General features: G+C 35.6%; 1 protein-coding gene across 1 annotated transcript; it reads left to right on the top strand.

Moving 5' to 3' along the window:
- Positions 1-11,223: 11,223 nt before the first annotated feature.
- On the top strand, positions 11,224-13,729 carry LOC148275049 (uncharacterized). Its single transcript, XM_088236224.1, has 2 exons — positions 11,224-11,616; positions 12,669-13,729. The coding sequence occupies exon 2, from the start codon at positions 12,743-12,745 to the stop codon at positions 13,727-13,729; it is 987 nt and encodes a 328-aa protein (XP_088092350.1). The 5' UTR covers positions 11,224-11,616; positions 12,669-12,742.
- Positions 13,730-17,740: the final 4,011 nt, after the last annotated feature.

Genomic DNA, 17,740 nt, shown 5'->3' on the forward strand with positions numbered 1-17,740 from the left:
GTATGTACATATACATTATAATTTTTGTGTTTCAGATTACGTCAATTGTGAGGTATGAATTTTGATAATAAGTTATTTAAACATTGTTTTCCTGTCATACATAATTGAAAAAATTATATAGAACCATTTTTGTAAAAATCACCTCAAGGGCGCTGTACAATAAATCAATATCACAGCACGTCATGCAGCTACAGAGCGCATGGATGGTTGGGATTCTAGTTCCTCGTCTCCAACAATGATAAATAGGAGCTAGATTACAACACGTCTTGCAGCTACAGAGCGCATGGACAGTAAAAAATCTAGCCCCTATTTACATTTTTTATTTGACAATGAAGTTTAGAGTCTTAGTAATATTAAAAAAAATGACATTAAAAAACAAACTTACACAAATAGAAGATAGATTACAACAAGTCTTGCAGCTACTGAGCGCGTGGATGGTTTGAATTCTAGACCCCATTTACTTAATTTGGATATTTGATAACATTTTAATATGTATAAACTTATATGTATTTATTTAATATGTAATATATTTTCTTTACTAGCTTTGTATACTTTGTGGAAATCTGTTATTAGTTCTGAGTTTATACACTTTATCTGTTTGTTTACTATAAATATGTATGTAGAACTGTTGATTTCCCAAATAAAAAAATAATAAAAATTACATATTGAAGCTAGATTACTCTATAGTCCTTAAAATATAGCTTGATTAAAATGACAGCTGCCAAACTAATGTCAATAGTGATGGGAAATTACTGATCACTGATCATGTACCGATCAAATCGATTTTATCAGTTTTTTCATGCAAACATGAAACTCTATTTCCGATAATTCTATTCTAAATTCTTGATTGTGTAAGCTATGTGTTAGTCATTATGAAAGCGTAAAAAAAACCGTTCAGATAATTTAAAAAAAAATGGTGTAACCTAGATTATAGAGATACTTGTTTATAATTGAATTCCGAAACGGAATTATTTTTGAAAATGTCAAACCCTTCTTTTTATTCCAACAAGTGTGCACTTTATGTAGGAATACAATGTTACAAAATGCATTGAATGTCAGTTAATATTATTTTAGCATTATCAAAAATCAGGTAAAAGTAATTTAAAGTGTAGAAATGCTGCTGGGATCAAAGAGACACAGAATGGGATCACATTTCATGTGTAAGTAACAATGCACGTGAGGGTAGCAAATGCATTACTTAAAAATTGATTTATTTTTCCATCTGTCAGATTGTCAAAGAAACCCAAATGGACATTTTGTTAGTGTTGCTGGCAAAAAAATTTTACTACCCTGGGTAGAATTTTTTTTACGCTACTTTGCTCATCCAAAGAGAGAACTAATAAAAATTAGACCTCTCGGTTTAAACGACGCCGTGATGGACATTTGACCAACATATTATATCATATTATTTTTATCATATTATGTAAATGTTATCAACTATCAAATATCTAAATTTAGTAAATGGGGTCTAAAATTTCAACCGTCCATGCGCTCAGTAGCTGCAAGACTTGTTGTAATCTAACTTCTATTTTTATAAATTTGCTTTTTATTTCGTTTTTTAAAATATCACTTAAACTCTAAACTTCATTGTCAAATGAAAAGTTTAAAAATGAAAATGTGAATATGGCATAGATTTCTTACTGTCCATACGCTTTGTAGCTGCAAGACGTGCTGTTATCTAGCTCCTATATATCATAATTGTAATATATCATAATTGGAGACGAGGAACTAGAATCCCAACCGTCCATGCGCTCTGTAGCTGCAAGACGTGCTGAGATATTTATTTACTGTACAGCGCCCTTGAGGTGATTATCACAAAAGTGGCGCTATATAAATTATCCAAACATTTTTATTATTATTATCTTTAAAACATAAAATATTATTTAACATGACTTAAAAATATCCGATTTATGCAAAATAAAATTATGTTTCATTATTTAAGTTCAAAGTTCATTAATTCAATTACTCTTATTAAATGACCCTTTACTTATCTACTCTGTTGTGTCAATCAATGTTTCCGCGTGTACAATAAAATTTTAGAGAAATTATTAACAAATTGTTTAAAAAAATATAATTTATCCAATATTTGTGTTATGATTATATTTTTCTCGATGTGGCAACATTACGCGGAGACTATACGGATGCGCGGGATGAAAATGGGGGATTTTCAGACACAGTCTGATGCATCAAATATGATTCTACGCTTCTTCTGGACTATTCTTAATTTTATGATCCTAATATAGTACATTACGCAATGTGAGGTTAAATTAAGTCAATTAATCATTAAAAATATTTCGAACCATAGAATAATAATAAAAAAAATATTGATATAGCTTTTTATCTTCTCTGCCTACCTCTACGGGGTGATGTTTGTTTCATCATCAAGATAAAAAATAAATAAAAGCGTAGAAAAACATTATCTGTTTGTAACTTGTAACCTGTAACGTCTCGGCTTGTTTACTGCCATTATTTTACATAATTAGTACCTCTCACAGGAAATTACTAATGTGCTTGGATGAAATCTATGTATAGTCGGGGTCTACGTTCAGGGCGCTTGGAAGGAATGCGGTAATGTGTTTTGACGCTGCCTGGTGCAATTTTGATAAAAGTGAGCGAATCATATTTGTGAAAATTGACTTATTTTTATTTTTATTACAAATTACAACAGAAATCGAGAACGTTTTAGAGAAGGATTTGGTAGGCTAGGCATTTACAGCCCATACATTACATACATTATAAATGTTATATTGTCTAGTCATTTTATGTCTCGTCTAGTCTAGTTAGTGCAGTCATCATGTGTTTTTTCAGATTGATTTTAAATTTGTCTCCATTAAAAGTTTTCAAGTAGTAAGGTAGGTCGTTGTAGTGTTTAAGTCCATTATGTAGTATTTTAGACTGTCCTGTGTTTGTCTTTGCTTTTTCAATATGATAGTGTTGTTGTTGTCTGGTGTTATATTTGTGTATGTCAGCATTTTTGGCTAATATTATGTCGTCGTCTTATATGTTTCCCAGTGTTATTTTGTGCACAATTTTTAAGGTCTCAATTTTAGTCAAGTGGTTTATGTCAAACTGGCGTGTTTTTTTGTACAGTTCAGTCGTAGAGGTCAGGTAGGGTAGGTTGTATGTTAGTTTAAGAATTTTATTTTGTTGTCTTTGTATTCTTGTTATGTCTGTCTTGTTACCAGTTCCCATTAAGTAAATAAATAATCTTGTTACCAGTTTCAATAAAGTCATTATATTTTTTCTAACTGTTTTACTATTTTCCCGAGTGTACGTTATCGAGACGTTAAAGGAGCCGGCTTTGAATCGCTTGGTAGATAAATACAGACGATCGTTAAGCATACCGTCTTGGTAATCGACAAATTCATATAAAATTGTTCAAGAAAAATGTCCTCACAAAACGAAACGCGTCACATATATTTTTAAAAAAAGTAGAAAATAATCCAAAGAAACAAATCATCACGCCGTTTCCCCGTAGGGGTAGGCAGAGAGGATTGAACGCCGTATCACTTTGTCTTTGCATAAAGACCTCGCTTCCTCTACATTCCTACATCTTCTCATGCACGCACGCCGATTATTCCTACTCTTGACATATCCATCTTCAAGTATTTGATGGACTTGATCGTGCCATGTCTTTCTCGGCCTTCCCCGATTTCTGCATCCATCAACATTCGCATCGTAGATCTTTTTAGCCGTTCTTTCGCTGTCCACTCGCTCTGCATGTCCAAACCAACGCAGCATCCCTTTCTTGATTCTGTCGATAATGCACGTCTTAGCTTTACACAGTTCACGGATCTCGACATTTGTGCACCTATCATTTATCGTTTCACCACACATCGCCTGAGGGATCGCATTTCGACAGCATTTAACCTACTTTCATCATCATTTTTCCAATTCCATACATCGCTCCCATACATTAGGGTTGGCACTAAAACTCCATTGTGAACTTCTAGTTTAGCCTCCTGCGATAAACATTTGTTTGCCAAAGTAGATTTCAGTGAACCGTTCACCCTATCCCGGCACTTAACCTCCTTTCCATCCCTAGTAAACATACTTCCCAGGTACACATATTCTTCTACCTGATTCAGAATATCTCCGTTCACGCTGATCTCACATTTAGTTATATTTTCATCCCTTTCAAAAACCATCATTTTCGATTTATCAACGTTTTTTCTCATTTTCTCATATTTTTTTTTTGCACCCCAACAGGCCAAGAGGCCTAATTACAGTGGTGAATTACATTACAGAACAACCGGGCTTGAGAAAAATCACATTTTAATTTTTGTGTTCTCACCGGGAATCGAACCCGGAACCTTCCGTGCGTGAGTCAAGCGTCTTGACCACTACACCATGGAGGCCACCGTTCATCTAACCAAAGAGTTTTATTTTGAATACCTTACCAAATTTTAATAATGAATATTGAATTCTACCAATTATCTGCAGACACAATAATTCTAAAAAATACAGCTTTAATCTCAAGAGTATAATTAATTAAAACCATACGTCAATAACTTGTACGGTACAGTTATACCAATAATATGTAATATAATATATTACCTCGCTATTTATGTTCGTGAAACATGTCTTTAACAGGAAAACCTGTTCGTAGAACCGCATTCATTTTACATTTTGTTATAAACCACAAGAATTTGTCTAAAAATATTGTCAGAGGTTTGAAACACAAAAATATATGTATTATAGTATCTGTTAAGGAAAAAGGCAGCTTTAATAGCAGGCGCCACATTCAACAGCATGAAGGCCGTCTGCAGATCGGATATTTACTCAGTGAAAACCGAATGCCGCCTGTACAACGCCTGCATAACACCCATTCTCTATATACGCTTGCATAGCACGATCAGGTTAACGAAGTTATTCGTAAACTTTATACCAGTTTGCACTCACTTAAAAGATTACAGAATTTCTTGCCAATTAATGTTAAGCAAACATTAGTCCAGAGCTTACTTCTTCCACTCCTTGACTATGCGGATGTATGTTATCCAGATGCTAACTCTGAATTACTCGATAAGAACGATTGCAGAATCTTTAATCTTCGCAAATTCGACCACATAACCGAATATCGCACGCAACTACACTGGCTCAGTATCAGGCATAGAAGAAACATTCACATTCTATCACTTCTTAGCAATAATTTAAATAATTCCACTACGTCTGTTTATCTGAGAGAGCTCTTCCAACCTCTATCACAACGCGGACTATCTCTTCGTTCTAGTAACGAGAGAACCCTTTTAATACCCTCTCATCGCTCTAACTTTCTTGCCTCCTCTTTCACAGTAGTAGCCGCTCGATTATGGAATAATCTACCCCCTAATGTTAGAAACGCCCCTTTTTTATTTACATTTAAGTCAAGATTGAATAGTCACTATCTAAATATTTAAATTGTTACTTTGTCCTTCTTCTTTCCTTCCCATCCCCTCTCCTTTCTTCATAGTATAGTGTTAATTTTTTTACATAGTTTTATTTTGTTAATCTGTGTTTTTAATTTAGAATAAAATTGTAAGATTCAATATGTCCATGTACTTGTAATTTTTTCAATCTAAACGGTTTGGGTAGGTAGGGAGAAATTGCCTAAAGGCAATATTTTATTGAATAAATAAATAAATAAATATTCTCCTCTACGAGTGCGAATCGTGGCGCCACAACAAAATTAAAAAAAAAACAGCAAAATTCTGCTTCTACTACTACTACCATCACGCCATTTCCTCGTAGGACTAGGCAGAGAGAATGGACCGCAACATACTGGCATTAATTTATAGCTTCTTCCATATTCATACTTGATTTATTTTATTCAGGTATTTAGAACGTTACAGAAAGAAAATCCAATTCATTCTAAATACAATAATAGATCACAAATTACAGTGATATATCAAAATGTTTAAAAAAAATTAGTTTGAAAGTGCTTTCCTAAAGTAAGGTCCACTATCGTGAAATATGTCGACATCCGAGGCGATGCGATTAAGTAGCAAGATTGCTCTACCAACCGGCATAACCATTGGCAGGTTGGTTCTGCATCGTGGTAGGTAAAACAATCGATGCTGTCTTTGTCGAAGATAGTTATCAGGTACGAACAGACCTACATCCATCAGAATTTCTGAGTTATGTATGCGACCACCAATCACAACCATCTTGTAATGCATGCCCTTCAGTTCTGCTGGCTTTTGACATGACCAGAATTAAAATTTTTGTTTATCTGAAAATGCCACGTCTTTCTTGGTCGTTCTCGTCCCACGTTATGTAATAGGTACATCGTCATCATTATTATAATTTTGACAGCCCTGGGTGGGCTTTAGCTGAATCCAGGAGTCTTCTCTACTTTCTGCTGCCCTTCTTCTCCAGTTCCCCGCTTCCAACATTGTCATATCTGCGCTGACGCAGTCCATCCATAGCATTTTTGGCCTTCCTGGTCTTCGTCGGCCTTGTGGCACAGGGAGAGTTTGGCATTTTATGGGGTTTTCGTCGTCCATTCTCATTACATGGCCAGCCCACCTCGAGCGTCCCACCTTGATGGAGTTGATTACATCGGACGCTCCGAGACTTCGTATAGCTCCTTATTGAAGCGACGACGCCAATGGTTGTTTACTATCACAGGGCCATAGACAATTCTGAGGATTCTTCGTTCGAAAGCTGCAATGGTTTCCTCCATATTCTTTGTCATAACTCAGGTTTCGGGGGCACATGTCAGCATTGGTTGAATCAGGGTTTTGTACAGTATTATTTTAGTATTTTTTCGTACTAGTTTAGACCTTATTGTGCGTAGTAGCAACGGTTGTCAGCTCAGAGCAATAATACGTCAACCTAAAGAGAAGCCCTATCACTATGTTACATAGAACGCAAGCAATGTTGTTTAGCAACAAATTGGCGGCTATTTTGTTTTGTTTGACAACATACACACAACGGTTCTATCAAACGCTTTTGTCGCTGTGCTTGTCTTTGTTTGTAAATAACTTTTTTAAATGTTTTTTTTATATGGGAGTTGCTTTATTATTTACCTTGCTTATAATATACGAGGTTTATATATAAAAAGGTGGATTTTTCTGCAATTAAATTTCTTTAAATTTATCTAAACTGTTAGGATCAGGAGGGATATACTTATGTGGACCAATCGGGTACTTCACAGCATTTGCTCATGTGGAGAGGAAACCACTTAAAACTCTTCAGGAGAAGCCGGCCTGTTGGCAGCAGTCAACAGGCCTTCCGTTCCACTAGAGGACTGTTCGGCTTTTCTTCCCTACTTTGGTTTATTTTACCAATTGCCTGCACTATATTGACCATGTATGATACTACCTCTCGTGTGAGTTCTTTATTACCTATTGCCGATGGGATGTTGCGTAGATCCTCACCCAGGCTTCTGCATCGTGCCTCCAGCTGTTGCCTTTGAAAGCTGAAAAAGGGGCAATGCATCAACAGGTGAGGGACATCTTGAGGAGTTTCATCGTCGCATGGGCAGCTGTCTATCTCGGAGAGCTTGAAGCGATGCAGGTAGGTCATCAACCCACCATGACCCGTAAGTATCTGAGTGAGCTCGTAGCCAGCATTCTGCATTCTCCTGAAATCATAGGCATGGAAAATGGTAGGGAAAAACATTTTAGTCATACTTCCGGCAGTCTCACTCAAATAAATAACTTGGATATTTACGTTATAATAAATAAAAATCCACAATGGTGAATTGCAGTATGTTTGGTTGCAGCAGTAGGGGCGGGGCGTCAAAGGTGTTAAAGAAGTCAGTTTTCACAGGTAATTGATTCCGAATATTTTCCCATGATTTACATTGATTTTTGGCATTTATTGTCCCAATACGTGTATTATGTTGCTTGAAAACTTTCCTTATATCAACATATTTACTTCAGATACTACGTATTTCTTAATTTAGAGAGTAAATTTGTGGATAAAGTATGTTTACTGTTGATAATGACAGTTGATTACGGGCAATACGTCGGGCCACACTAGGCATCCATACCTATAAAGTTTGAGTTTTTATCGTGTAGAGGTCGATTCAAATTTTACTCGAAAACAGCAACGTTAACCTTAAAATTGTATCTAAAATGACATGTCCAAATTTCAGGCCGCTACGACTCACAAATTTAGTTTCGGAGGTGTGACGGACAAACAAACAAACTCAACAGTACTTTGGTTCCATGGAGTTGGGATTTATGTCTCAATAAATGTTACATAAGTATATTGTGAATAAAATGAATGAATAAATAAGAAAATAAACACACACATGACACATGTATTTTCAAACTTAAAAAGTAAATATGGGCGAATTGTGGAAAAATAAATTGAATTAACCCTGCAATAATGAATACTGGGGTTCAAACTGTCAGTAGGATCACAGTGAGTCACATCTTGCTGGAGGGTGTGATTTTATAAAATGCTGCGAACGCCCAGTTGCATTCCACCGGCAACACTACTGACAAGTCCTACTCCTTCCTCGTCGCGAACCTCGGGCAAGAGATCACACTCATAACGGTGTGATCACAGCAGATAACAAGAGGGTGAAAGGCGAGTTTCTCACGCCTCCAAATCAGAACTAACCAGTTAAGGGAAGGTTACCCCTACAAAAAAATCCACCAGAGAAGGCAACGGGAAACCACTCTGGTCATCTTTTCCCAGGAATCACTATAGCGAATACATCTAATAAGCAGTTGTCCTGGCTGCGAAGTAGCGCAGGGTCGAGATGCTTTCGCTGTGGTGATTGCCAACGTCGGAGGAACCTGACAAGGCACCTCAAGAAGAATAATGAATACACAGGAACATATTTAAGAGTATTTACAATGCAAATTGATATCCATTTGGCAATTCTCGACGTATGGCACATTGTTTTGTAACCAGCTTAATACCCAATAGTCATGGAATTGTTTTCCTACGTTTAAGCTCCTTTATAGCTTGGCGCATTATTACTCTGAGGTTGTCAGCTATTATTCTCCTCCTAAATTCTTCCTGTAATTTTTGTGTCTGTTGGCTGTGGAAACTAGGCACAGTATCTTTATTCGCCATGGCTTGCCTCTTTTTTGGCGTGGTATTTTGTTATTTTCAATGTGAATGCGATCAAAAATCTCATCTTTTGTTCTCGGTGTCGTATAAGGTTTTGCCGCCACCCATATTTGTGTACTTTCGTACCTCGTGTGCAAAAACTATGTATAAAGATTACAGAACACCTAAAACTATGACTGGATAGCCCGTTTTTTAACTGGAGCGAGGGTAACAGGGTGACGTCACAGCGCTGCGCGTGGGGGTCTGAATTTGGGCTTGTGTGGGCACGGTGCGCTCTCGGTCTAGTTGTATCTCCGGAATTTAATAACAAATTATTTGTTTTTAATATTGTTGATTCCCCTTCGTGCCACTGCGGACATTTTAATTAATCTTTTGAACACATCTTGTGGTCTTATTCCTGTCCTTCTCTCTATGATTACCGAATGGAGCTTCTCGCTACTATCCGTGGCCCTGTTATGTTATGGGTCCTGTCGGATATATAGATCTGGTGGCTTCCAAATAGAATTTCGAGTTGATCATGTCCTTTGAATTTAATTTATTATTAATTTATTTTAAAGAAACAAACAGTCGACAATGATATAATAACATTAAAAAAAAAGGTTTAAAGACAGACCTGCGAAGTTTCCAAATAAGAATCATACATATTTGAGGTACAAACAATTAAATTGTGGTACAACAAAAGGGTGTGTTTATGGGTATTTGTATGAGAGTGTGTGTTTATGTGTATTAGTGTGGGAGTAAGTGTTCAGATGTGTGTAAGTGTGAGCATCATTAAATAGCAAGTGGGATCGTATCGCAGCCAGAAAGAATGAGTATTCCATGTTAGAGAAGAATTTACTACCCTCTTGTCATCAGTGCACAAGTCATCAGTGCATATTATGTATTTCTGGATTACCTTATTTCAGCACAAAGATGTTAAAGGTATTAGGTAAACTCTTTCGGGCAGTTTTTCTCGTTCGTCAACGACCAATTTTTCCGCGTATGTGGGCACCGCCAAGGAGACTTATGGCCTCAGATGCGGTGTGCGGTATGTGGTGGCAACATAGAATTAAGAATAATCCAGAAACCACAAACGCGCATCAAACAGAAGGCGACTAAACTACTCATAAATAAGAAGTTTTACGTTTCGGCCCATTAGTTTCTTTGTAGACGTCGCTCAGTACGCAACTCCCGATTTGAATTCAACTATGCCGTGTCGTGTCGTTTAAAAGTGTAAAAATACTGCTGGGATCTTAAAGAAACAGGATGGGATCACATTTCATCTATAATTATAAAATGTATGTGTAAGTAGCAAATGCATTACTTAAAAGTTTAATTATATTTCCATCTGTCAGATTGTCGAAAAAAACAAAATGGACATTTCGGTAGTGTTTCCAGGGTTCTAATTTTTTTTTACCCTACTTTGCTCATCTAATGAGAGAACTAATGAAAATTGGACCTAGGATTAAACAACGCCGTGGTGGACATTTTACCGACATTATCTTTAAAACATCAAATATTATTTAACATGACATAAAAATATCCGTTTTATGTAAAATAAAGTTTGTGTTATATTTTAAGTTTAAAGTTCATTAATTCAATTACTCTTATTAAATGACCCTTTACTTATCTACTCTGTTGTGTCAATCAATGTTTCCGCGTGTACAATAAAATTTTAGAGAAATTAACAAATTGTTTTTTTTTTTACATTGCATTTATGTTACGATTATATTTTTCTGATCTGGCAACATTACGCGGCGACTTCACAAATGTGCGCGGCAAAAGTGGAGCAAAGTGGGGGGATTTTTGACACAGTTCGATGTATTCAAATATGATTCTAAGCTCTTCTGGACTATGCTTAATTCTATGGGTGGCAAGCTGTTTCTCTGGAACGAGTTGGTCGATTTTTGTTCTTTCCAACAAAAACAACAAAATAATTTCCCAATAGAGAGAGTATCCGACAGGACCACGGGAGTATCAAGAATACTGCCTTTATACATTGCTCCCATTGTTTCCAAAAATAAAATAAAACCGTACTAAAAATGTCGACTCTTGACGAATCTCGCGGTCAACGCGCTTTGATTAAAAACGTTAATTAGAACAAATCGCTAAAAATTAATTGAGCGTTATCAGTTTATGAGGAAATGACAAAATATTACACCATCCCTGTGTATAACTCGATTTCTTGTTTAGCCGTGACTGCGTTCATACTTTGTACAATTTCCAGTTTCCAGTTTTTGCACGGTCAATGTCGCGAGAGGACGTAGGCCATTTTGGAATCTCTCAACCGCACAAAATGTCATTTGTTTATTGACAGTAAAGTTATCTGAGGAGAGTTTTCGTAATTACGAGTTTGAAAACAAGTGTAAAGTTTAAGTTTAAGTTATTTGTGTTATGTTGTTTCTGAGCGTTTAGCGTATTTTTATAATAATTAATGCTTAATTAACAGCCAACGGAGTATGTCAAAAATATCCAAATATGTCAAATGTCAAACGGTAACTTTGACTCTGGGCCCGTATTACAAAGTGAAGTTAACATTTTTATCTTCTAATCTATCTACGAAGTAAAATTCCGTTTTACCGACGAAGATACTTTGACTGTCCCTTCTCGGTGATGTGTAGCTAGGTATTATAGTACACATTGTATCAAATAACTTTTATATCTCTATAAATATAATTAATTATGGGTTAAGATTTTCGGTATTCCTCCGTTACACATTTTATTTTTTTACTAGGCAACGCTTGAAAACAATTTTCCAGTTTTTATTCTTCTTCTTATACCAGTTAGTTAATTCGACAATGTTTTGAGTATGTCCAAATGTTTGTTGACCGGCTGGATTTCGTCCCTAGGTAGTTATTTAGATCTAAATTTGTTGCGACAGAGAGGGAAACATTTTTTAGAAGGGAATATGGAAGTCTAAATTGAATATCAACACGTGGTTAAATTTTTCGATTTATAATAAAGGTTTTTCGGGGTTTACTATTCTGCTTATGATTTAACATCTACATTTCTTCTACCAGTAGCTCAATCACAAATAGCTATCGACATGCTTAACGCTAATGCTAAGCATTTGAGCGATCACAATGAACAATAATGAACATGCTTAAGTTATCGCGCTCATGTAATCTCGTGTAATCTCTAAGTCAACGCTCATGTCGGTTTGTTTTTTGTTTTCCTCGTAAATAAATACAGTTTATTGGCGAAAAATCGGCGTTTACTATAAAAATAATTACAATATATTGCATTTGCAAAATAGTAAGGAGTATCTAATACAAAAAAGTGAAAATTAAATTACAATTACTATGGCGACCGCTTTTCTTAGCATTTGGCTTGCCAACTGCCGGCTAAATGCAATAAATAGCATGATAAATAATTGATAAATAAATAAAAATAGCAGTTTTGGAATATTTTCCATATTTGTACCGGTGAAATTCAAATATATGATTGCGCAGCAGGATTATACGTCGCGAAAAGTAAATATTTTTACATTTAATATTAGGTGTTCACGGATGTTGCATTGCGATTGCGAATATGATAAACAACCATGCTGAGAAATTATTATCACGTCGCTTATTAGCAAGTCGATAGTTATTTGTGATTGAGCTACTGTTGATTTACGTGAAACTTTTTTGGTGTAGGTGAGGTTAGATTCCTAATTATTTCCCTTGTTTACAAAGGTTCGGAGATACTCTAAATATTTATGAAAATACCAGAACACCAATTCTTAAGTTGCTGATTTAATTAAGACAAAATGCGGTTTAATTTCTCTCAAAAATATTGGATTTGTGGTGTCGTGTTGTGTTGTGTTGCATCCAGGATGTGTGCGGCTAGCCCGACTTCCGTTTCTCGGTCTGAATCAAGCGGAAGCCGAGGCGTTTCTTCCCAAAAGTTTGTTGCCGACGAAGTTCAAGAAGATTATGACCAAAACAAAAGCATGAAACAAGAAAATGTGCTCAAAATTGCTACGCTAGAAGACGAAAAAGAAGCAGTAGAGAAAGAATGCGGCGTTGACGTACAAGATTACGTCGATAACAAAGAAATTAGTGATGAATTGCGCGGGTTTTGTGTTAAAAACGTCAAAAGAGGAGTCGAAAAATCTTCTGGAACAGACAAAAGGTTCGAGGAAGATCTCAAAAAATGCAACAACATAATTTGTTCGTGGTATAACGAAAACTGTGAAAAAATCATGAAAAAAGAACACAAGTTCGACATGACAGATTTGAAACACAAAAGTGAAGATCCAAACCTCAAAAAATGTAGGTGCGTTTTAAAGTTTTGGAACAAAGATGGCTGCGAATACATTTCAAAAGAAAACGACGAAGATGGCGGTAAAATATCAACAAAAAAACACGATTTAGCTATTGAAGATGGCTTCCAAAGTGATCAGGCGCCGATGGAGAAGCGCTCGAATGATGATAATTACGACCCCGACGCTGTAGTCTTCGGCGAAGACGAGAGTGAAGACGACAAGCCAAAATGGCAGAATCCTCACGCTGTGAAGCAGAATACGTTCGACAGGCAGAGTTATTCGGAGAAAGAAAGGGATTGCTTCGCCATCCGCGCTGTTTGGTACGAGGGGAAGTGTCACGAGCTGAATTCGGTCAGCGCGTGTCCTGCTGACGGTCCTCAGCAGTGGCTGGTGCTGGAGCGGCCGAAGGAAGATGAAAGCGAGCTGTTGAAGCCGGTCTGCAAACCTAAACCTTGCTCCAAGGCTAACGAGGTAAGATCGTGCTCCTAATTTTATGTAATTTATTATCAGTACTATTTTGTAAATTGCATAGGCATCAGGCGCAAATAATCATCTGCCAAAATGTGCAAAAAAATCTAAAAATAATTTGTTTCGTAACATTCGCATCTGAATATTCGTATTTCTTATCACGTGTGTTCTGATTTCTTTATTAATCTGGTAGTAAATTTAATTCTTCTGTACGTGTGTATGTCACTGAACTCCCCCTAAACGGCTGGACCAATTTTTATTAAATTTTTAGTGTGTGTTAAGATTTACAATGAGGAATTCTAGCCCAACCCGGAATTAATTTTTTTAAATGTTTTCGTGTACACGTGAATATTTAAAAATTTAGGAGTAGGATGAAATATCACAAAAACGCACGCAAAAATAAATAAAAAATGTTAAAAACAGTATTCATTTTAAAATCGTAAATAATTACGTCACTCTTCATACCGACGTGTAGTGTTTTCGGTTTCCGCTTTAAAGCCCCCGCACCTTGTAAGGAACGTTTTGACCATAGAACAAAAAAGAGTATAATTTGTGATTGAAAAGTTTTGACATTTCAACAGCGTTGCCAGATCTACCGTTCGTAAAAACAACCATAACATAGAAATGAGCAAATTACGATCAACTAAATGAAGTCATCAAAACAATATTCCCCAGATTCTTGTCAGTTTTGTTATTGGCTGGAGAAATACAACTTACCGCGGTCAGTGAAAGTAAGAACGCCAACCGTTCCATGACGTCACTACTGAAAAGTGACACACTGATAACAGTCATTTGGCGCGGTATTTGATAAATGTAACTTTAAAAAAATCATATCTTTGTAAATAACGCACAAAAACATAAAATATTTTTGCTTAGTTAAATAGTACGCTAATAGGAAAAAAAAATCAGAAAACAGTGGAATTCCTCATTAGACTCGGTAGATGGCGCTGCGACCTCAAGGTCACCAAGTATATAGTTTATTGAAACTTCGAATTTTTCGAGATTTTGCGATTGCTGCACCAGCTAATAGCAGGCAAACCAACGTTCGGGCGGGACAACATCTGTCGGGTCCGCTAGTAGTAAACAAATACATGCAATATTTCTAGATGTCTCCTGCAATGGTCTCATTCATTAGACAAAATTCTCATTTGTACACTCTTTCTGAAAATGGGTTTCGTTTCGGAGAACTTTATACGTTCATCCAGGACATTGAACACTCGTGGGCACAAAAGAGAAATACTGTATCTACTATTATTTAAAGGAAACGCAGTCTGATTTTTCTTCTTACAAATGTATACCCTTATTTTCCCCTTGGATTATAGCAATAGAGCGGTGTTTTTTATACACGCTATCAGAGGCGGCTCCTTAGTATGTGCATAAGTGCAGTGCACTGCCATGTAAAAATATGTGCAAACAAATGAGTAATTTTATTGATAGTAAAAATATGTTATGGGTAGCTACAAAAAAACAGGGGTTCGTTGCAATATTATACTCGTAACATAATAATATTCAATACTAGCGCCAAAAGATCTAGCGAAATCGACTCTAGCGGACGATTTTAACATCTTGTTTACGCATGCGCAATCGTCCCTGCGCATGTTCTGTTTTGCACAATTCCTTACCGTGAATTTGTATGAAATATGTCATTTCTCCTAAGGTTGAGAGAAATTTGAGGGAGATAGACAACGCTTCATACTGGTGAATCGTGCGTTAGAGTGAGAAGATAATATACATACTCCGAGCATTGCCAACGCATGCGCATATTTGAAGTTTAAAGTGCGTTTGCAATGTCACTTTGAACATGCGTAATGACATGATTAGTACGAATTTAGTGGATTTAGTATCCTATAACGTGCGTATAATGTTAGGCGAATTTAGCGTTCTTAGTTCCGATACGCGGGCTGTCATTTTCATACTATTGCCCGTTTATCACGTCAGACCTGTCATATTGTTATAATATTATTGAACTTAATAAACAAGTCACAAGTTGACAAAATGTAAGGAAATGCACTGCTAATGTTTTCGGTCAGGAGCCGCCAGTGCACGCTATAGATATTTACCATTGACGTGTCTCTATTGTTTAATTTAATTTTTTTATTGTTTATTATGGAAACTAGGACCATCCAAAAACCCTTTAAAAGTGCCCAGTTTTATCTGCCATCTTTGGGACGTACGGAATTTTTTATTTTTTATTTGAAAATTTATTTATCAACTCTTACGATTTATTACATTCATTTTACAAAAATTATACACAATTTTTATTCACTCTGTTGTTGGTAACAATATTTTTTACGTCTTTTGAAAATTTTGTCCGAGTCTTTTGTTTAGTTTTGTCTGGAAGTTTATTGTATAATTTCAGTCCCTACAGCTAAATCACAAATAACTATCGACGTGCTAATAAGCGACGTGATAACAATATCTCACAATGGTTGTTTGTCATATTCGCGATCACAATGGAACATCCGTGAACACCTAATATTAAATGTCAAAATATTTACGTTGCACTATCCTGGACTCAAACTAAATATGAACTCTTTTTTTCTATGATTTATTTTGTTGACCTTTAATAATAAGGAATATTTTTGTGTTCTTTTAAAATATTTTTATTTCCTTTTTTAATTACTCTAAAAAAATACCATATTACCTTTTACAGAATATTTTATTTTTTCTTTATTATGTTATACAAAAATATTATAACTGTCCATTATTTATTATATAAGCAAAAATTCATTGACATTTTCTTGGATACCCACGAACAGGCCATGCCTTTGTGGGATTTTTTTGTTTACTATTTTTCTATTAATATGTATTTCATTGATATGTAATTATGCTTTTTTTTAATACTCTGTTTTATTATTATGTTTATTGTAAAAAAACAAAAAATAAGAAAAAAAAAAAAATTATGTTCCGCGACGCATAATCCTGCTGCGCAATCACATATTTGAATTTCACCGGTGTAAATATGGAAAATATTCCAAAACTGCTTTTTAAATTTATTTATTTATTATTTATCAATTTATCATGCTGTTTATTGCATTTAGCCGGCGGATGGCGAGTCAAATGTCAAGAAAAGCAGTCGCCATAGTAATTGTAATTTATTTTTCCCTTTTTTGTAATAGATACTTCTTACTATTTTGCAAAAGCAATATATTGTATTATTTTTTCTAGTAAACGCCGATTTTCCGCCAGTAAACTGTATTTATTTACGAGGAAACAAAAAATAAACTGACACCAGCGTTGACTTAGAGATTGCACACGCGTTGACTTATGTCTGCAAGAACTTAAGCATGTTCATTATTGTTCAGTGTGATCGATCAAATGCTTAGCATGTTGTTTAGCACGTCGATAGTTATTTGTGATTGAGCTACTGGTTTATTAGTCTCGAATGTACTTGTCTCGTTTTAGAATGTTGTAAATGATATTGTTTTGATATTCTCTTAAAGTGTCCATGTTTCGTCGACCCATCTTTTCCGTGGCCTTCCAACGCTTCTTTTGTTTGCTCAGTGTCTCCACTTTACTATTCCGGTGTCCACCTGCCATCATTTTATCTCGCCGAGTGTCCTGCCCACCGCCATTTCAATTTCGCTGCACGATCCATGAAATCCACGGCTCCAGTTCAGCGCCTTCTTTCTTCATTTCTTACTCTGTCTCTTAGACATACACCGAGCATCTGTCTTTCCATGGATCGTTGTGAAATTTAGGAATACATTTTAAGGATTCTAGTTAACAAAGTTCAGTTACATTTATTGTTTAGTTTGTTGAAAGAGTTATTTAGCTGCTGTTAGATAAGGGACGTCCCGTTACAGACATCTACTGAAGAAATATTCCACAAATCAGAACTTATGACACCAAAGCAATTATACGCTAAAACAATACTCACTTCCAAATTCAAAAACTACTCTTACTCAAATGAAAGACATAACCCCTACAATACATCACATACAAATAATAAATTAAGAAAAAATATATATATTAACATATTACAACAGAGATGCAGAACATTTCAGAGAAGGTAATATAGAAGTCTAGGCA

Source organism: Micrasema longulum, unplaced genomic scaffold (assembly GCF_059751315.1).
Source record: "Micrasema longulum isolate JH-2025_06_02 unplaced genomic scaffold, ASM5975131v1 h1tg001525l, whole genome shotgun sequence".
NCBI lineage: Eukaryota > Metazoa > Arthropoda > Insecta > Trichoptera > Brachycentridae > Micrasema > Micrasema longulum.